The sequence below is a fragment of the Adiantum capillus-veneris genome, chromosome 30 (assembly GCF_014529385.1).
Source record: "Adiantum capillus-veneris isolate H3 chromosome 30, ASM1452938v2, whole genome shotgun sequence".
NCBI lineage: Eukaryota > Viridiplantae > Streptophyta > Polypodiopsida > Polypodiales > Pteridaceae > Adiantum > Adiantum capillus-veneris.
Window position 1 is genome coordinate 17,083,938 of NC_140960.1, and position 21,431 is coordinate 17,105,368.

At 44.8% G+C, this 21,431-nt stretch overlaps 1 protein-coding gene across 1 annotated transcript in view; it reads right to left on the reverse strand.

Annotated features, from left to right (window-relative positions):
- The window catches only part of LOC147417612 (uncharacterized), a 90,690-nt gene that overhangs the window by 54,663 nt on the left and 14,596 nt on the right, over nt 1–21,431 (reverse strand). Inside the window, exon 3 of the mRNA XM_086506445.1 lies at nt 13,406–13,485. Within this exon, the coding sequence (XP_086362571.1) occupies nt 13,406–13,485 (80 nt within the window). The remainder of the gene's footprint in view (nt 1–13,405; nt 13,486–21,431) is intronic.

Consider the following 21,431-nt stretch of genomic DNA (forward strand, 5'->3'; position numbering starts at 1 on the left):
AAAGAGCAAGGACAAGGCTAAGAAAGGGTCTTGGTCTCGGAAAATCGACGAAATGGCCAGGCAGATTGCTGAAATCAGCCAGACCACACCACCAATCAGGAAGATGGAAACTTGGTGCTCCAAATACAAATCCAGAGATCATGTTTCCAACGAATGCCCACAATGTACGTACTGCAAAGCGTATGGCCATCTCTCGAATAATTGTGGCATTCGAATCCATTATTTCAAGAAAGGTAAGGATCTGTTTCTAATTGCATTTACAAATGCTGAATCAGCTAAGGTAGAGACGACCAGTGGAGCTAAAGAGGAAAATTCAGGTACCATTGAGATTGGTACTGGGTGCGGCTGATACCAAGGGGATACTGGCCGAGGCCGAGGTCGTGGCAATTTTCAGAAGCGAAGTCTTAGCTGCTATAGTTGTGGGAAATATGGGCACTTTGCAACTCAGTGTCGAGATGCGCCCAGAACTGAGGCAAAAGTGCCAGAACCAGTTCCAGTACGGGCAGTCACTCGCAGTAAAGGGGTGATTATTGAAGAACTTCCAGACGAGCTCGTGAAACCAGTCATTCTTGAAACTAGTAAATGGACTCAGCAGAGAGAAGTCTCGAGGGCTTCCAGACGAGCTCGTGAAACCAGTCATTCCTGAAACCAGTAAATGGACTCAACAGAGAGAAGTCTCGAAGGAACCAGTTCCAGTACGAGCAGTCACTCGCAGTAAAGGGGTGATTATTGAAGAACTTCCAGACGAGCTCGTGACACCAGTCATTCTTGAAACCAATAAATGGCCTCAGCAGAGAGAAGTCTCGAAGGCTAAGAGCAAGGAGAAGGTGGTTGATAAATGGCAAGAGCAGCGAGAACTGGCAGCTAAGATCACAGAGGATCTAGCTAAGAAGCTACCAGAACAACCAAAGAGTTCTGATGCTCGTATTATTCAAAAGATACCAGCCCCATCTTTTGAGAAAAGGTAGCCAGATCAATCAGGATCCGGAATCTCTGAGACCATGCTTGCTGCAGTGCAAGCACTGGTGGATGATCTAGAGCAAGTCGAATCACATTTGACTGCAACAGAAAACACTGAACTGGGGAAAGCACACTGTCTTTCTCAGTGTCAGTCAAGGCTCATTACAGACACTAGAACAGAGGATTGACAATGTGAAGATAGTCCCGATTCCTTGAGTTCTGATGATAATTCTAACCAGGAGAGAGAAGAGATCTATGTCAAAATCTGTGAAGGAATTCAAAAATTGACAGTCGAGTTAGATGATATCAGGACTTTGCCTAAAGCAACAAAGTTTATCAGACAACGGAGAAAAGCTGAAGCTGATGCTAGAGCAGCTGCTTTGTCGACTGTCAGAGATGATGAGGTGTAAGTAATCCAAGTGGATTACAAGGTCAGAAAACAATGGGAGCCGCTATCTGGTGTTATACTGGATGGAGGGGCAGGTGTGAATGTTTTGGGGGCACATCTTTAGCAAAGGCTTGGTATCACTGATTTAAAGCCAGCACCCTTTAAGGTAAGAATGGCTGATCATAGAGTTGTTCACGTAACTGGTATGATCGAGAATATGCAGATTAGGGTGGGTAAAGAGAAATTTAAAACCAGCTTTCTGGTACTGGATGTCCAAGGAGCATATGGTATGCTACTAGGACGATCATGGCTTCGGACGGCGCAAGCTGTTCATGATTATGCGCATCAGACCATAACCATTCAGGGAACCACTAGGAGAATCCAGCTTCAAACAAATAACACCAGAAGCTGAAAGAAAGCACTTCAACCTGAGGAACTTTGCCAAAAATATGGAGTTAAGAAGATAAAACGGATGCTTGCAGCCATGAACATTTTTCCGTTAGCTGAAATCGACTTGAATGCAGTGTTATTCAACAAGGCTCAATCTGAGAAACAAAGAGAGCAGTTTCCAGACAATTCACTGAACTGAATCCTAGAGAGAGACCAGTTCAGTTGACTGGTCGGCCAGAAGAACCATCTGACTCCAAAGAGGGATATTTAGATTCTAGTACACCGTGCACACTGAAGAGGTCACTGGAGTTCAGAATGAGAATCCAGAACTAACAGATCCGTTCAAGGATTATGTTGCGGAGTCACTGGCCAAAAGGAAGGGAGGTGGCCCGAACTGGCTTCTCCCATATGATCAAGAGTTTGAAGAGTGGAATTTGGGTTCTGAAGAAAGCCCTCGATTAATCAAGGTGAATAAGCATCCGAACCCAGAAATGAAGGAAAAAGCCAGATTTATGTTCCAGAAATACAAAGATGTATTTGCATGGGAACACACTGATTTGAAAGGTATAGATCCAGAGGTTTGCCAGCACAGAATACCTCTAAAGTCAAATGCCAGACCGATACGTCTGCAGAGGTACAAAATGAATCTGAACTATGGTAAGAAGATCAAAGAGGAAATTGACAACCTTCTGAAAGCCAGATTCATCACAGAAGTTGCCAGTAGTGATTGGCTATACCCTATAGTGGTCGTAACGAAGAAGAATGGGAAACTCAGAGTCTGTGTGGACTACCAGAAATTGAATGCTCAAACTATCAAAGATCCCTTTCCATTACCCTTCATCGATATGCTTCTTGATGAGGTTGCAGGCCATGATATGTATAATTTTCTGGATGGTATAGTGGTTACAACCAGTTAAAGATTGCTCCTGAAGATAAGAGAAAAAACCACTATTACTGAATGGGGTGCATTCATGTATTTAGTCATGCCATTTGGTCTCTGCAATGTTCCAGCAACATTCCGGAGTTGCATGATGGAGAATTCTTGCACAGATTTCTAGCTATATTTCAATGGTAAAAATATGTCAAGCGTGTGTAGCACTTATAGTTAAGCACAAGGTAAAGGGGTTAAGGATTGTCACGTGACACATCCAACCCTGTGTGTCTGTGGACAAGCTACAGCATGACCAGGGTTCAGTTCACTCAAGTCAGTCTAGAATAGGAAGTGATCTAGCACTTTTGTGAGTCTGTTTGCAGGCCGTGCATGTCCGGACACTTAGATTAGATACATATCCTCTGGTTGCACACAGCATGATCATCAGATTTCCATCAGAACCCATCAGGAGCATTTTTACAATGCATAGACCTATTTTTCCTATTTTTGACATTTTTCACTTATTATTTTAGTGACTTTTGTTAGAAAGTAGGTAGGGCAATTTTGCTAAGTTGTATAAATAGAAACCTAGCGCTAGCACTTTCTGGCAGAAGAGATAGCAGGAACCCAGTGTTCAACAGGCACCAGTGTTCAATAGGCACCTTCTCAGCAAGACCTCCCCAACAGACAGCCTAGCGTTTTGGGTGCTTCCCAGATTAGCCAACGTTTTTCAGAATTCAGCCATCAGCCATTAGCATCTACGAACCGCCCTGAACCCGCAGCAGATCCTCGCATTGAGACCTCAGATCTGCCAGCGTTTTCAAGCTTGATCTGCTGGCGTTTTTACATCAGCAGCCACAGTGTTTTCAGCCTTGCTGTCCAGTGTTTGCAGCAAAGCAAATCAGCATTTTTGTAGCAGATCAAATCAGCGTTTTCAGCCTTGCTATCCAGCGTTTTTAGCAGGTGAAACCAGCGTTTTCAGCGCGTCATCGTTGCATCGTCATCATCGCCGTCGTCACCGACATAGAGTCAGAATTCAGCAGATAAAGATTTGCAGATTTCAGCCCTTAGCGTTTTTAGATTTCAGCCCGTCTCGTCGTCGTCGACATCGTTGGCAAGTCCAAGCATTGTAGAGATTTGTGAGATCATAAGTAGACCGCTCTCGCCATAGAGTGGGGCCTTCGGAGGAGGGTTTGACAACTTCCCGGTGTCGTATTCTCTTCTCTCTCTCTCTCTCAGACTCATGCACCTTCATTCACAGTGTTCACCACTTTGTTTGTGTCCATTGCAGTCTCTGACTAAAGGAACGGAAGGCTCTCCCTTTTGTAAGTAAAAGGAACCTTGAGCACAGTCCGGAGCACTCATCTTGAGCAAAGTTCAACATTCACTTCCGCTGCACCTTACATTGGTATCAGAGCTTTGGCAGTGTTCTGTATCACTCAAGGAAAGAACCACGTAAATTTTTTTTGCTTGTTGAGGTTGCACGTAATCCAAGATTTCTTGGGCGTGTCGATTCCTAATCGTGTTTTTTAAGAGTGACAGGAAACCCAAGAAAGAAGGGCTTGTCCAACCTCCCATTGTGCCTCTTTTCACTCATTGAGAGCGGACCGTGCACTTAGCGGCCGGCCCATGACGTGAAGTGGGAAAAAGCAACCTTGATGTGAGCGCAAGGCCGCCAAGGGGTGCGCCCGCGGGAAAGAGCAGAACTCGAGTGAAGAGAAGATCCTTCTCTAACGGAGATTGCAAGCGAAAGAAGAACCGCAAGAACCTCGAGCACCTCAAAAACTTCAAGAACCCAAGAACCTCAAGAACCCCAAGAACCAAGACCCACAAGAACCCAAGTTTCTCGTGAACTTAAGAACCCAAGACTTCAAGTGTATGGTCATCACCCGAAGCGGAACGGATACTTCGCATGAAGGTGGTGAGCATGGAAGTGGCGAAGAAGAGTTTTCCGCACTAGGAGGTTTTTTCGACCCTTCCCCATCTACGCCAAGGATTGCACCAGATCCTATGGAGGCTTGGTGCAAGACAACGATGGACATGATGACAATGTGGCACGAAGCAAGAATGGCAACCATGGAGCGTGAGCGCGAGCAATTACGCTTGGAGGTCAAAGAATTTGATCGAGGGTACGCAAAAAGAAAAACAGAATTGGATCGCAAGAACGTTGTTCATTCTTCCTCATTAATTTCTAATGTGCAGGCGAAAATTGAAGAGATTCGGGAAAAGGAGACTCTCTTAGTCTCTGCTTCTCCCAAGCGTGGCACACAAGATTTGCATGATGATTTGAATGACAAGCATGATGATTTTCATGATGATCAAGATGTGTTTTCTCACAAGCATGATGATTTGTATGATCAAGACGTGATTGTTCACAAGGATGATGGTTTAGTTGATGCTTGTCTAGCGAAGCTAACCTCGTTGCAGATTCGATCAATCACGAAGAATTGATCTTGGCTTTCGAGTCGAGGTCCAAAGCACCCCCCCCCCGGCAAATTTGATTGAACACGACGAACTGATCTTGGCTCTCGAGCCTAGGTCCAAAGAACCCTTACAGGAAGTACTGTGTTCAAATAATTCGTCAGCACGCATTGTTCAAGTGTTTCATTCCTAGTCGTTTCCTGTATTTTAGTCAACGTCTTTATGTGATCCCTTTTCCTAGGCATGACAAATTGTCCGTTGAGCACGTTTCACTCATGAATGAGCACGGATGTATGCGGATTGTTCATGAAAAGTATGCATTCAAGGAAGTCACATTCCATGTCTCTTCCTTGGCACGACACAGTCGTAGAAAGAACACAAGAAAGTATGACCACCAAGCATGGGCATTTCCGTTGTGAATTGCCACAGTTGATTGATTTAGGTCAGCAAGGCAAGATTCGATCTCATTGTTTGCGTGTGTGTGGTGAACGGTTTGGCACTCCATCTCTTTGTTCATCTACATTGCATGCATAGTCTTTTAGGAAGACGAGATTTTTTCCAGTCACTTTACATGGAATGGGTATGTTCATGTTTTTGCGTTGGAAGTGGTTTCAAAAATTTTCAGCCATGGAGATACTTGAAGAAGGTAGACGCATGACTATAGACGAAGTGGAAGCTTTGAAAGCTTAGCATGAGATAGTGTGGACCTTTCCAGATTTTCCGAAAAGGTAAATGATCTCTCCTTAAGACTGAAGCTGCCAGAATACTTGGAGGATTCACAATGTTTTTCATGTGAGTCTCTTGAAGCCTTTTGAAGGCGATGTGCCTGATGATGAACAACTCGAATTGGACGAAAACGAGCAGATACTCGTTCCAGAACAGAAATTGGCACAGAAAGAAAGAAAGAAGGTAAAGCGAATAGACGGTTCTTGGTTAAATTCAAGACCTACTTCGCATTGGATGCGAAGCGAATGGAGGAGGAATACCTAGCAGATATTCCTCGGAATGTGAATCTTTACCTTGAAGCTTTTGGTTTAGCATAGTCTACTCCAAATGGCACCCAAAATTCAGCTTGCCGGAGATCTGGTGCAGTGGGTTTGCACAAGAGGGGAGTTACTCCGCTCCTTTGTCAACAGATGCCTCAATTTTTGAATACTAGAGTCACTGATGTCTCTTTGAGCTTCAGGGATACTGAGAGCTGATAGTATTCTGTTGGATGACTTTATGAAATGGAATTCCGGAAAAATATGAAACTAATTTGTTCTTGACTTGTTTTTAAGTTCAGGAACTGATAGACAAAATGACTGCAGCATTTTGGTCTAAATGATCTCGAATCGACATGGTTGCAATAGGGGTTAGTCAATCGGGCATCTATGAGGTCCCGACTGGATCTAGATGCAATTGCTAACTACATTGCCGATAAATCATGGTCTAAGATCTGAATGAATGTTGAATGTCCTGTGATGTCGTGTGATGTGACTGTCGATTGGTGCATGTGCTAGATGTGTGTTCCTAGTGCGTCGGTACTAACAATCAGTGTCTGCTAAGACAGTTTATGGCTCTATCTGTTTTTGTAGGAATATTCGAGGGCGATTACAATGCTTTCAAGAGGGGGGTATGTCACAAAGTGATGACGTGGCTGCCCGCTCTGCAGGAAAACCCTAACCCTAACTGCTGAAAATCAGAAACCCTAATCTGGAGGAAACCCTAACCCTAACTGCTGAAAATCAGAAACCCTAATTTGCTGAAACCCTAACCCTAACTGCAAAAACCCTAATTTATTGGGAAACCCTAACCCTGATTTGCTGACGTGGCAGGCTGACACGTGGCAGCTGTACGGATTCCGCGTTTTAAGGTGTGAATTGCGCCAGCTTTTTGATCATTGCTTTTTCTACGCAATGCAGCTAGAGAAGAGAAAGCCTCTTTGCTTTACTTTCATTAAAGCATGAAGAGAGAGAGAAAAAGAACCTTTTGCTTTATTTTTTTACAAAGCTTTTGAGCTTTTGAGTTCAACAGCTTTAGGGGCTCTGCTTTTAGCATCCCTTGTAATCCTTAAATATGTGAGCAAGCCTTTCACAGCTCAGAGCATCTGGACGTAGAGTCTGAGTGTGAGCGCCTGCCCCCACTCTTGTACTTTGAACACAGATTAATACAAAATGAAATACCGAAAGGGGCACCAGTCTTTGGGGCCAATATCTCTAGGCACGGAACTCCGCTGGGCCACTGTCGAATAAATTGTGAACTGTAAATTGTTTTGAAGTGGTTATTTGGTGTTGTCGCGGTAGATTCTTGACTTAAGAGTGTCCAAGTCTGTTACAACTCACCCGAGGTAGTAGAATGACATTCGTGAGGGTGTGGGTGTCCAATTACAACTCACCCAAGTAGTAGAATGACCTTCGCGAGGGTGTGGGTGTCCCGAACCAGAACATGTATTGAAGGAATGCCAGCTGCCTTGGCAGCTACAGAGGATGCCATGCGAGGTGTCTCTAGAACAGTCCCAATCTCTGAGTCTATCCTGGAAAGGAGCGGAAGGTACTCCCTCCTCAAGCCGAGGAAACAGACTGAGATGGGAAGGTGTGCCTCCTCGACAAGAATGTCGGTGGCTGGATCGAAACCATGGTGCCGCTGTCAAATATGAGCTCGAACTGCTCGGATGGCCAAGGGTCTCATCGCAATGACCTTGGACGCCATCTTGGGGGTAAGCTCGCTTGCTCTGTCGGCGAAAAAGCAAGTCAGATGGTGGGTTCCGCGGGGTCGCGAGGGGTCTTCCGTCAAGCCCCTCTGTGGCGGGGCGGAATCCTCTGTGTCTGCTGCTAACAAGAATGTGGAAGATATGAGGGCGAGACCAAGTCCTGCTGGAGAGAGCGCACCAACAACAAATGAGCAGTTGGGTGAATCTGTCAAGTAAACCTGGGAGGGGGGGGGAGGGGTTCTCAGCTGCGGGCAATAAGGTGGGCAACGAGGGAGGGGAGGCAATGTGTGTGTGTGGGGCAGCGAACGAAGGGGGGGGGGGGGGGGGGGGGGGGGGGGGGGGGGGGGGGGGGGGGGGGGGGGCACGGGAGGGGAGGCAAGTGCGGGTGAGGGGGAGCGTGCAAGAGCAGCAGCGAGCAATTGCCAAGATAAAACTTTATGAGCGTCTTCAGGTTAACATCTGTTGGAAATTTCTAGCATGAGTCATTAGTTTAGGACCTTTGTGAGCCTCTAGCAGGACGTGCATGCCCAAGCCGGTCATAGTTGCATACCCTCTCTTGCACAGTACAATCATTTCAACATGAGCATTTTCTACCGCGTGAACCACCTCTTATAGGTCATTTATTTATATGTGACTTGGAATTCTTTTTAGAAATTGTGGGTTTGTTGGAAAGCTTGCGTGACCCAACATATAATTCCTATACATTAAGAACTAGCGCTTGCAGAATCACGTAGAGGAGCAGAGGCCACGGAGCCGGAGTACGAGCCTCTCAAGTACCCTAGCACTTTCATTCTTCAGCACCAGCGTTTTTGCATCAGCATTCAGCCCATCCCGTTGTGGCAGATCCTCGTCGCAATCAGCCCACTAGACCAGTGTTTTCACAATTCAGCCATTATCAGCAGCAGATCAGCATTTTCAGATTCAACCATAGCCTCCTCCTCCTCGTCGCGGCAAGCCACCATTTTCAGCCTACAGCCAGCAATCAGTTTTCAGCCATCAAATCCCCTAGCGTTTTGCAGATTTCAGCCTAGCCTCGTCATTGGTTGCAGTCCCTTACCATCGACACCGCTAGCAGATTCGGGCATTGAGCCTAAGCGTCGTCTTCGTCACCGTCGTCGACACAGTACCCTAGCACCTAGTACCCTGTTGTGCCTTGGCTCGGCATAAGGATCCACAAGAACCTCGTCGTCGTCATTGACATCATCGTCGTCGACATAGACCCATCAGTACCTCGTCATCGACATCAATGTCATCGACATAGACCCATCAGTACCTCGTCGTCGACATCGTCGTCGTCGACATAGACCCAGCATCCCGTCATCAACATCATTGTCATCGACATAGACCCATGAGTACCCCGTCGTAGACATAGACCCATCAGTACCCAGTAGTACCCAACATCAATAGCATCAGCACCTCAGCATTTAGCATCATTGTACCAACATTGTGCAAGAATAAAGAAAGTACTTGCTCTGGCAACAGAGCAAGGGGGCCCTTGAGGGTTTGGGACCCGACATTCTTGTGTTTGTGCGGAGTACTAGATCTGAGCTAAATCAATAAACACTTCCGCTGCACCCGACATTGGTATCAGAGCTTTGTGTATGCTTCGGCTTCGCGAACTCAAGGGAAGAACCAAGAACCTCAAGAACTCAAGAACCCAAGAACCCAAGAATCATCAAGAACCCAAGTACCAAAGAACCTCTCTCAATTTTTTTCCTAAAGAATCTTCAAGTCGTGACCATGGACTTAGTACCTCCCATCTTCATTGCCATGTCTTTGAAGGAAGATCGACATCGGATACACGAGAACCCAAATCTTGAGTACCAAGATCTACTAGCCTCTTATGCGGATATGGAAGGAGTTGGTGACAAGATCCCTAACTCCCTTCTGCATTCGCATTCGCATGTATCGTGCATCCACTTTCGTCGAAAAGAAACCCTTGGAATTACCTCCGAGCACCCTTACCTTTCAACTTCACCCCCAATGTTTTCACGACGGGACTATTCGAGTGGTAGTACTCGCTCGCAAGGCAGAGTCAGCATGAAGGCTGGTATTCTGCGACAGTAGTAAGTGTCACAAAAAATACGGAAGCGTAAACTAACGTTTAATTGCACTTCCAATACTCAAGAGAATTAGAGAGAGAGAGAAAGCTTGACACTTCATTGGGGACCAGAAGATGGGCTGGTCCCCCCCCCATAAAGAGAATATCTTTATTACTAAGGGAGAATCTTTACAAGCACAGGAATGGGGCGAAAGCCCGTCCTCTATTCTTTCTTGGCCTTTTTCTGCTTCTGATTGAGAGAGTAGTAGAACTCCTCTCTCTGACTACTGAGAGGATCTATCCTCTTTTGCGAGATTTTGGGAAGCTCTCGTAGGGGAGAGTCTACCTTCCACAAAATTCATCGGAAGCTCTCACGAATGAGGGTCTATCTTCCGCTAACTGTGCCACTTTGGACGTAATCATTCCTGCAATTAACCCACCACAGAAACATGCAAAACACACACACACACGCTTGCTGTAATTTTCTGCACATAACCAGAAATTGTTACATGAGCGCGTTCCAATGTCAAAATGGAGATCCTTTTCGCGATGGAAATGCTCCAAACTTGGTGTATGTGTAGAGTAGGTAGTGGGGAATGAGATTCTAATAAGACTTTGCTGAAATTCACCCTAATACAAGTGATTAGGGGCTGAAAACAGGGAATTTGCAGCAGCTAGACAAGGGAGAAAGAGAGTTTTCTACTACTTTACGCGATGAAACTTCTCTCAAAGCTGCAAGCAACCATGAGAGGCCTTGTTCTAGGTGATGGGTGCTCAGAGGCTTCACATACACCACAAGGTGCTGCTCTCAAGCTTCAATGGAGAGCTTCACTACGTAGAGGATGGTCAACTTGGGGGGGGTAGTGCACTGCCAACCCGGCAAGAGGGGGAGGGGCTGCTCTCTTATAGTCACCCAGAAGAGGAGGCGCTAGCATGAAGAGAGAGAGAGAGAGAGAGAGAGAGAGAGAGAGAGAGAGAGAGAGAGAGAGAGAGATTGCATGGGAAAGTGTGCCAAGTGGCACACTTTAAAATTTAAAAACCATTCAACTTTTGACTTTAAAAATCCTATGCTAGTTAATGAAATGTGCAATTAAGTGCACAACTGCACATATAGATGCAACAAATGAAAACTTTATCTCCTCCCTAGCGCATTGCCGTACCAGCAATGCTCTGGCATTACCTGTTCGCACTTGTCCGGCCATTTGGTCCAGTGTAAAATCATTTAAGAATACTTTTAACTAACTTATCCTAAGGCCGTAAAATAATCAGGCCTTAGGGTTATTATTCTAAGGACCCCATCTCATTCCTATGCTTGCACTAGCGCGCGTAATTCTCTGAGCCTTAAATCTGAGGCTACTATCTACCCCTTCATTGAAGACCCGATTTCCCAATCGCTAGGGCTTCACGGTATTTTCTGATGTGCACTGGCCCAAACTTGGGCACACCTGAGGCCCCAGAACTGTTAAATCTATTCTGATGTGCACACAACTAATTAGATAATTCTTTTCTCGTAAATAAATTAATTATTTACAAAGTCTGACTTAGTTACAGTAAGGCTACCTAGCAACTCATATGGTCAGTGTTTACATCGCACCAGACCTACATCCATAGTATCCACGAGTTTGGAGGAGTTTTCATTGGTTATACATTCACATGCATCAAAAGCAATCAGCATCAGAAGCAGTCAGCATCAGAAGCAGTATCAGAAGTACAAAAGAATCCAAAGATAGAAGTTCGGCACTTGTGCCTCACCTTCAATACGGGGGGATGTCATGTGCGCACTTCACTTGCGCTACATGGACATGTTCTGCTACAGTCTAGCATGAGTCATTAGTTTAGGACAAAGCGTGGCACCTTTGTCAGCCTGTAGCAGGACATGCATGTCCACGCCGGTAATAGTTGCATACCCTCTCTTGCACAATACAGTCATGTAGGCATGAGCATTTTCGACTGCGTGAACCACCTCCTATAGGTCATTTATTTATAAGTGACTTTTGGAATTCTTTTTAGAAATTGTGGGTTTGTTGGGAAGCTTGCCCGGCCCAGCATATAACTCCTATAAATCAAGACCTAGCGCTTGCAAAATCAGGCAGAGGAACAGAGGCCATCCAGCCGCAATAAAAGCCTCTCAAGTACCCTAGCGTTTTCAGTCTTCAGCACCAGCGTTTTGCATCAGCATTCAGCCCATCCTTGCCAAAATAAGCCCGCCATCGTCAGCAGACAAGCGGTTTCACAATTCAGCCACTATCAGCAGCAGATCAGCATTTTCAGATTCAGCCATAGCCTCGTCGTCCTCGCCGTCGCTGCAAGTCACCATTTTCAGCCTAGAGCCAATGATCGGTTTTCAGCCATTAAGCACCCTAGCGTATAGCAGATTTCAGCCTAGCCTCGTCATTGGTTGCAGTTCCTTACCATCAACACCGCTAGCAAATTCCGGCATTCAGCATGAGCGTCGTCGTCGACACAGTACCCCTTGTGCCTTGGCTCGGCAGAAGGATCCACAGACCCGTCAAGAACCTCGTTGTCGTCGTCGACATCATCACGTTGACAAAGACCCATCAGTACCTCGTCGTCGACATAGACCCATCAACACCCCGTCGTCGACATAGACCCATCACTACCCCGTCGTTGACATCATCGTCGTCGACATAGACCCATCAGTACCTCGTCGTCGGCATCAACGTCGTCAACATAGACCCATCAGTACCCAGCATCAGTAACATCAGTACCAGTACCCACCATCAATAGCATCAGTATCAATACCCAGCATCAATAGCATCAGTACCAATACCCAACATCAGTACCCATTAGCACCAGTACCAGTACCCAGCATTTAGCATCATTGTACCAGTATTGTGCAAGAATAAAGAAAGTACTTGCTCTGGCAACAGAGCAAGGGGGCCCTTGAGGGTTTGGGACCCGACATTCGGTGTCATCTCTTTCCTCTCTCTCTCTCTTGTGTCTCTCTCTTTCTTTCAGTTTAGTTTAGTTCTTTATTAAAGTGTTTCTTGTGTTTGTGCGGAGTACTAGATCCGAGCTAAATCCATAAACACTTCCGCAGCACCTGACAAGTGCCTTGTTCATGTATGTGGCACTGCAGGTGTTCTAGATTGGAGTCGAGGTGTCCACCGGATCATGATCCAATTCTTGTCTTCATTGCATCGTTTGCTGCCACCTTTGACAGAGGATTTTTTCATAAGCATTGTGCTTTCATTTTGTTTTTGTATGCCTATATGGCATGTATGCCAGAAGATGTAACCAAGATGTATCCGATAACCCTTGAGGTGAAGTTGACCTCTAAAGGCGTTAATATACTCTCTCTCTCTCTCTCTCTCTCTCTCTCTCTCTCTCTCAAGTAAAGAGTGATCTTTACATTTCAATTTGCCAATTCAGAGTTTTAATATAAATTTAAAAGGAGGCTTTCTTTAAAAAACTTTCGTGATGCAATCTATCTAGCACCAAGCTCTCTCCATCTCTAGAGTCTAGACAAATATACACTCTCCAACTATTTACTCATAACACAATTAATTCCCCTAAGGCTAATGCCATTCACTAAGCAAGGATCATGCAGCTACCTATCAGAAGAAATAAACGTATCTATCCAAATAGCTTGTATATACTCATAAAATACTCGAGACATACCCATGAATGTTGGTAGCATTTTGAAACCGTGCAGCATCTTGTCCATGTGACTCTACTATAGCTTGTACCTCCCTTTTGCTCTGAAAATAACAGCAATTATAAGAAGAAAGAATAAGTTCAACCTTCTCAATTGAAAATGTTTAAACATGTTTCTTTAATAAGAGTATGCACATGTGTCAATGCCTGTTAGAGTTCCTATCTGGTGATGTCTCCAGTATCTCTCAGGAGTGAAGGCTATTTGTGGCTGTGCCAGGCCATATCTAAGGTAGACATACCTTTTCTAGTGATGCACTCCACGGTTCCCACCCAGTAGGCTGGCATGAGGCGGGATCCCTCTTCCTACGGTTACCCGAGGTCAAAGTCTCCAATGTTCTATATTTCTGCTACTAAATGTAAGTTGCAAGTCACTTTCAATGAGTTTACACATTTATTAGCATTTTGGCCATTTATTAGGATCGTGGGGTTTTTACACTGGGCACGGCAATTTTGTTATTGCCCTATATATGCACACTCTCCCCCCCCCCCCCCCCCCCCCCCCCCCCTAAACTTTTGGCATGTTGTATCAGTGAGCAAAGCTTCCAACGTTTTGGGCACACCCTCTCTTATCACGTTTTGTGTGTGCGGTGTCACAAATTGCTGACGTGTCGAGCCACTAAAGAACGGAGCCAACCTACAAATCCGGGTCGAGGGGCCTAAACCCTAAGAAGAAGCAACAGAAGCAACAAAAAATGTTTTACCGACTTATAAAGTCTTGCCAAGTGGCCTATTTTTAAAGAAGAGTTCCGACCAATCGAATAGATCCCGTTCGAGGGGCCTCGAACCTAGAAGAAGAAGAAAAAACAGAAGGAATCCTCGACCAGCTCACAGATCAACAGCCAAGGCGCCTAAAAACCCTAAAAGTCAAAGAAAACCTTTTTAAAGTGCCCGAAAGTTGCTAAAACGAAGTCAAACAAGTTTATAACTTCAAAATATGATGACATGGCACCTGTGCAAACATCCCGAAATTCATGGCAGAATTTTAGAGAAATTTTGAAATTTTAGGAAAGTGGTTTTTGGGGTCAGCTTTTCATATTTGATGCTTTTAGGCTTTGGGCCTTTAAATATGAGCCTTGGGGCCCTCTCTGGCACTCTTCAGCGTGCAGATTGCAAAGGAAGTGCTCCCCTGCTATTATACTTTGCGAATCACCAATAATAAAAGAAATATTGAAAGGGGTGCTAATGTTTGGGGCCAGTGCACTTGGGGTGGAACTTGGCCACTCCCCGTCTCGTGTCATGCATCTCTTTCAATTCAGTTCTTATTTGAAGTGCTTAAAGTTGTTCAATCTGTTCTTTTCCGTTGGCACGTGGTACCCGTACCTTGTTACAGTGGTATTAGAGCTTCAGGCGTGTGCTTTTCTCAAAGCATGCCGGTCCTATCAAAGAGCAGACAGAGCACTTTGGTACTTCCAAAGTTTACTCGAGATTCTATCGAAGAATCTTCGTGTCCCGACCGCGGGCTTAATAGGCACTCCCACCCTTACTTCGTCGCGCATCGGGCGCGCTCCCGTCTTCATCGCTCTCTCTTACAAGGCATAAGCCATACAGATCACTTGCAGACAAGGATTAAAACTTTTTTTTCGAACTGCCGTTTTTCTCAGAGGCAATGCCATGCAATGGTGGATGTCTATAGCTACCAAGCCGCACACTCCAAGGACTTGGCAAGCTTTCAAGAAAATTTTTGTCCGAAGTTATATGGATTACGACTTGACATTTCTTGACATCTCTCATCAGGTGTTCTGTTCTCGAGCTAAAAACCTTGGAGATCAAGTGTAATTGCCAGGTCTTGGGACTACAATCACCGCCACAGGAACATTGCTTGTCGAGGCTTGTTTCGAAAGTTCAAGAGTTTACGGACCATGCCGCAACTACAACCTTATGGAAGAAATCTAACCCTAATCTTGGTGCAGGTTTTAGGATAGAAATCAAGTCGTCTTTTCGAGCTCGGCTGATGTCAAGATTGCTTTTTAAGTTTGAGTTCTGTTTGAGAACTTGTTTGGTGATCCTGTTTGGAATTTGTTTGAAATGGATGGTATCTGTTTTGAACTTGTCTTGGAGCCGATTTGAATTGTTTGACTCTGGTTTTAATACTGGTTTCAATGATTGGTGATTTTACTCTAGGGTGGAGTGTTGAGAAATGATGTTTGAGAATGCTTGTTCATATTCATAGCCCGGACCCTTGTGGTTATTTACGGGGGGAGTATTGAATGTTTGAAAAGTGTTGTGTTTACTCACGGCCTGGACCCTTGTGGTTATTTACGGGGGGAGCATTAAAGGGTCTGAGCACTGGTTACTCTCAGCACCTCCAAACGATGCATGATACGGTCTGGGGGGCGTTTGGTTGTAAAAGGCCTCTATATCTCCCGGCCCGGACCTTTTTAGGTTATGCGGGAGGAGTGATGAGGGAACATGCATGTGTGAGCGTTTGTGTTGCATTGTGATGAGCCAACCATTGAATATTCCTTATTGGATGAGGATTTTCTGGGAAGCCAACGACCCAAGATATCAAGAGGTCTAATCTGGAATGAGATTTCTTATTGGATGAGATTTTTCTAGGAAGCCAACGACCTAGGATATCAAGAGTTTCAATCTGGAATGAGACTCCTTATTGGATGAGATTTTCTGGAAAGCCAACGACCCAGGATATCAAGAGCTCCAATCCAGAATCAGAAAACTGATTATCCCTCAGATTGTCCCTCGAAAATTTTTAAGCTCACTTGTGTTGTTTTGCAAATATGTTGTAATTGCGGACGATCCGCGATTACTTTCTTTCAAGAAGGGGGGGTGTCACAAATTGCTGACGTGTCAAGCCACTAAAGAACAGAGCCAACCTGCACATCCCGGCCATGGGACCTAAACCCTAAGCAAAAGCAGCAGATGCAACCAGGAGGTGTATTTTTCTTGTTGCCTTCTTTAAATATGTACTACATATTTTTATTTATTTAATTTTTACTTGTTTTCCCCGGAACCCTTGAAAAGGTGCAAGTGGACATTGCATGGCATGTGTGAAACGGTTGCGGCCGAACAGGTTTCTCACAACGGGAGTCTAGGTCGGTCGGTCTGGGACTGGTCGGGCAGTTAGGATTGAATTCTGATGAGTATGGAAGCTGTGTGTGCCAAATGGAGGTTGGGCCACTCGGCAAGCAGGAAATCAACTCAAAAGAGGCAAACTGGACACTTGGTGGCTCCACAGGGTTTTTGCCAGATCCATCAGCAAGAGGGGGCACCCAACTAAGAGAGGAGGCTGATTTGTGAGTTATTGTGACCTACAGTGTGTGAGTAGTGGGTGCACGTTCACAGCTTTAATGGAAAGCTTGCCTTCTCCTTTGTCTCATTTAGCGCGATGATTTGCTCTCGTGCATCTCTCTCCCCCCTTTGATGGTAATGCCCACTAGTTGGGCTTCTCAGTTGACTATGTACAGTTCTGGGGTTTTTATGCACGTTTGCCAAGGCAAGGGCCTTCTGAACAAGAACCAGATTAGCTAATTACTAATCCCCCATAGGTACGCACAATTCCATCGCGAAAGATTGCGAAACTGTCCCATTGCGTGCGGGAGCCCTTGGGACACGTGTAGATGTGTTCGCTCAGCTAAAAACGATCAAAAACGGAGAATTATAGCCTGCTGTGTTTTTTCTGCAGGTTTAGAGTTTCACACCTAAACTACAAGAGAACACCAGGGGAGCCTTGGGCAAACCTTGGGATGCGTGTACAGGGCATTGGGCACCCGACAGTGGTAAAACAAGGAACTACAACATGCTGAAATTCTATTACAGCTCACCAAAAACTCCTAAATTGCGAGGAAATCCGTCCTACACATGTGCTTTTGACCTACAACGGATTTGGCGTCGTTATGCTGCCAAAATTGGGTCAGAAACCTGCAATTTCAACCCTCACCAAGTTTAGACAGCTTTGTGAGACTTTGATCCACGTGTTCGGATCGTCTGTTCTTAATTGAATAAAGAAATACCGAAAGGAGCACCAGTCTTTGGGGCCTACATGGTGTTCATCTTTGTGTGCGTAGTGACATTCTAGTTGTTGGACGCACCTGTGTTCTCTTCTCTTCTCAGTGCTCTGTGTAAAGTTAACAAGTAATTGAATTAGTACCGCCCTCTACGGTGTAAAAAAGTGCAATGTGGATTGTTGTGGGTGAAAGCAAGACAAAGCTTGTCGTTATGGCAGAGAAGAGAGACCAAGTACCTGAAGAGGGATCTTCCTCACATGGCACAGAGAAAGTTCCTTCAACTCTTCAAGAAGAGGACAGGTTGTTCAAAGCTCAACTACGTAGCTGCATGGAAATGTTTCAGCAATTGGCTAACAACCCAAGGATGCAGGAGTTCTTACAGGCTCCTACACAGGAATTTCAGGCTCCGACACAGGGCATGACTGAGACGCTGCAGGAAAAGGAAATTTCCAATGCACAAAGGACTCGTGATGCCTCGAGGGAAAGCCCATGTGATTGAGCAACCAGTGGTGTCCATTAACCCCAAGCAATTTTCTTTAGCTGAACAGGAACCGTTTGTGAATGGTCAAGGGAGTAATGAACAGGCTATGCGTCAGACCCTTCCATTACCTACTACATATCCTGATTATTTTGGAGGTGGTTCAGTGTTTCAAGCTATGGCTCGACCTTCCACAGGTTATATGCCAGGGAACGTGTTTGGGACAATGCAAACAAGCATGGGTAACCTATGTATGGGAACATAGGTGTCCAATCAAGTTTTCACGGTACCTATGGTCAATTTCGAATGCCTGGAACACAGTTTGGCATGGCTGGTTTTTCGCAGCCATATGTTCAAAATGCAGATATGCATAATCACCACCCTAAATGGAAACGGGAGAAACGGAAACGAATAAACAGGTGTTTAGGAGTCTCGCCCGAGGCAGAAACGGTTGAGAAACGACACTTTTTTTTTCAATTAGTAAACAATGTATTTCATATAACAAGTAGCCTAGGAGGGGCCATAGGTGTATTCAGAATTGAAAAATGAGAAGACCTAATTCAAAGGTTTCAAACTTAATTCTCAAAAACACAGAAAAGGTAAACCTACTAGTTACAAGTTTACAACTTACCACTTCATAGACTGTTTTCAAACCAAAAGGTAGTACTTCATGGTGTGACGAGTCAAACCAAGATACAATCACACATGATACATGTAAGTTTGTAACATGTGACATGTCAAAATGTCAAGCGCCATGACTCATAGTATCCATGATCCAAAACATCAATGTCGTAAAACACGATCAGAGGTGAGAATCCTAATATGTCTAATACATATCACTGAAATTGCTGCAAACATATGACAGGGTCCATAATCAAAATAGTAGTCCATAATGTGAATGATCATGCTCAAGAATCTTTTTTTTTAAATCATGCTCAAGAACAAAAAACAAAATGACATCCCGAAACGCCGTTTCGGCTAGTCCGAAACGGTGGGGAAACTCCATTTCCGTTTCCCCCCCCTCCCGAAACACCATTTCGTGTGACTATACAGATATGACATGAAAAACAAGTGATGCGAGTGTTGGAATGGACAATCGTGGAGCATCACTTTTGCGGGCACCTGTTTATGACAATGTGACTCCTTTGAGTCAACATAAGGATTACAAGAAGGTTGGCAAGGTGTGAAGTTTGATACTTTCAGAGGACCTGAGGATCAACTGAAGGCTTTGACCTTCATACAACCGTTTGATGTAGCTTATGCTGGAGGAAACTTCCCAGTCTTCGATGATATGCAAGGCTGCCACTTTCTTGAAAGGGAATGCGCTTCAATAGTGGACTGCATTGTTGAATCAAGGTCAAGCCCCAACAACGTGGGTCCAATTCAAAGAGCTTTTTGCACCTGCATGGCTTACAAACACTTTCGAAGTGGATATAATGACAAAATGGCACGAGTTGAATGCTAAATAGTGTGCGAATCTAAAAGAGTACAATAAACAGTTATGGGCCGCACTGTTGCCGATAACCTCCTATAAGTTTGTGCCATTGTCAGAATAGGATTAAGAAGTACTATTGTGGATTGCCTAAGAAAATCAAGGACTACTGCACAAAGACTACTCTCATGAATATGGCGCAGCTGATTGAGAATGCATGAGTGGCCAGCAATCTGTCGAAGGGAGATTCCGATGAATTTAATAGCAACAAGAGAGGGTCCCAAAGCAAACAGTTTTCAGCCAAGGGCAATGCTGTAGCAACTGTGCCTCCCACAAAGAACCCCTCCATTGATGAAGTTGGCACGTCGAAGAAGCAGTCTAGATCTTCTTTTGGGTGAGGACAAGGACAGAAAAGCATTTTTCTAGCAAATATTTTGAAAAAAAGAAAGCTCTAAGAGAGACCAATAAGTAATACATTTGTGAAGAGGAGGGACATTTTGCTAATGAATGCCCACAAAAGAAGTCATAGGATAAGGATGACAAGTCAAAGCATAAAGGAAAGAAGCCAAAAGCCCAGTGCAGGACTTGTCCCAAATTTGGTTGGCGACCAACCAAACATAGATGCCACAGAAATGTGCACAGCTTAGGGCAAAGGTAGAGACCAGACAAGTGCTAGTTTTCTTTGATCCAGGAGCCTGTGCAAATTTTATATCACGAGGATTGGCATCAAAGTTGGGCATTCCAGAGGAGATGGGTATGACAGGTGAAGCAAGTTTGGCATGCAAGATATCTGAGGCAGCCAAGTATGTGCAAGATATGGATGAAACATATAGGAAGATAAAGATTGCTCTCGAGAAGACTCAGGATAAGCAAAAGAAAGTTATTGATCGTCACCATCGTGAACTTGTATTTTCACTTGGTGATTGGATACTTTTGCGCTTTGAAAAGGTCGGGTTAAGGAAAAGGAAAGGCAAGAAACGTTTGTTTCCTAAGCTCAGCATGGGATATTATGGTTCTTTTCAGATTTCGGAAAAGATCAGTGATGTAGCTTACAGGTTGAAGCTACCAGAAGGCTCGAAAATACATAATGCTTTTCATGTCAGCCTTCTAAGGCCCTTCGTTGGTGATGTGCCAGAGAATATGCTTGATGAGGAACAACCCGAAGTGGAAGAATTGGATGAGATTCTTGTCCCTAAACAGATATTGGCACATAAGAAAAGGAAGGTTAGAGGAAAGGTTGCAAGACGCTATCTAATGAGCTTCAAGAACTATCCATCTTTGGATGCTAAATGGATGGAAGAGTCTAAATTGGTTGATTCACCTCAACTATTGCAACTATATCTTGAAGCCTTTCAGATGGAACCCACAATGACTTCATGCAGCTCTTTGGAGCCAAGTGAGAGCATGGTTCATGATGCTCAAAGGAGTAGTTAAGCAATTGTATCTACTCTTTCCATACAAAATTTGGCTAGAGAAGTGTGTGCTTGAGAGTACACCAGAAGACTTCTATGCTTGATACATGTGTGGTAGCCAGGTCGTCTAATCGTCCAACACTACATTTCCGGAAGCATGTGTATGTATCTTGGATTCCCATCATAGAATATATGTGATATCAGGAGATATCCGCATGTATTATTGGCACGCAAGCGAGGTCGCTTGCAGTATTTCAGAGGTGGGGTGTGTCACCAAGAGGTGTATTTTTCTTGTTGCCTTCTTTAAATATGTACTACATATTTTTATTTAATTTATTTTTACTTGTTTTCCCCGGAACCCTTGAAAAGGTGCAAGTGGACATTGCATGGCCAGTATGAAACGATTGCGGCCGAACAGGTTTCTCACATCAAGAGTCTAGGTCGGTCGGTCTAGGACTGGTCGGGCCAATTAGCACTGAATTCTTATGAGTATAAAAGCCTATGTGCGCCAAATGGAAGTTGGGCCACTCGGCAAGTGACTTACAATTTTATAAGTTGGTGGAAACTAGGGAATTAACTCAAAAGAGGCAAACTGGACACTTGGCGGCTCCAAAGGGTTTTTGCCAGTCCATCTGCAAGAGAGGACACCCAACTCAGAGAGGAGGCTGATTTGTGAGTTACTGTGACCTACAATGTGTGTGTGAGT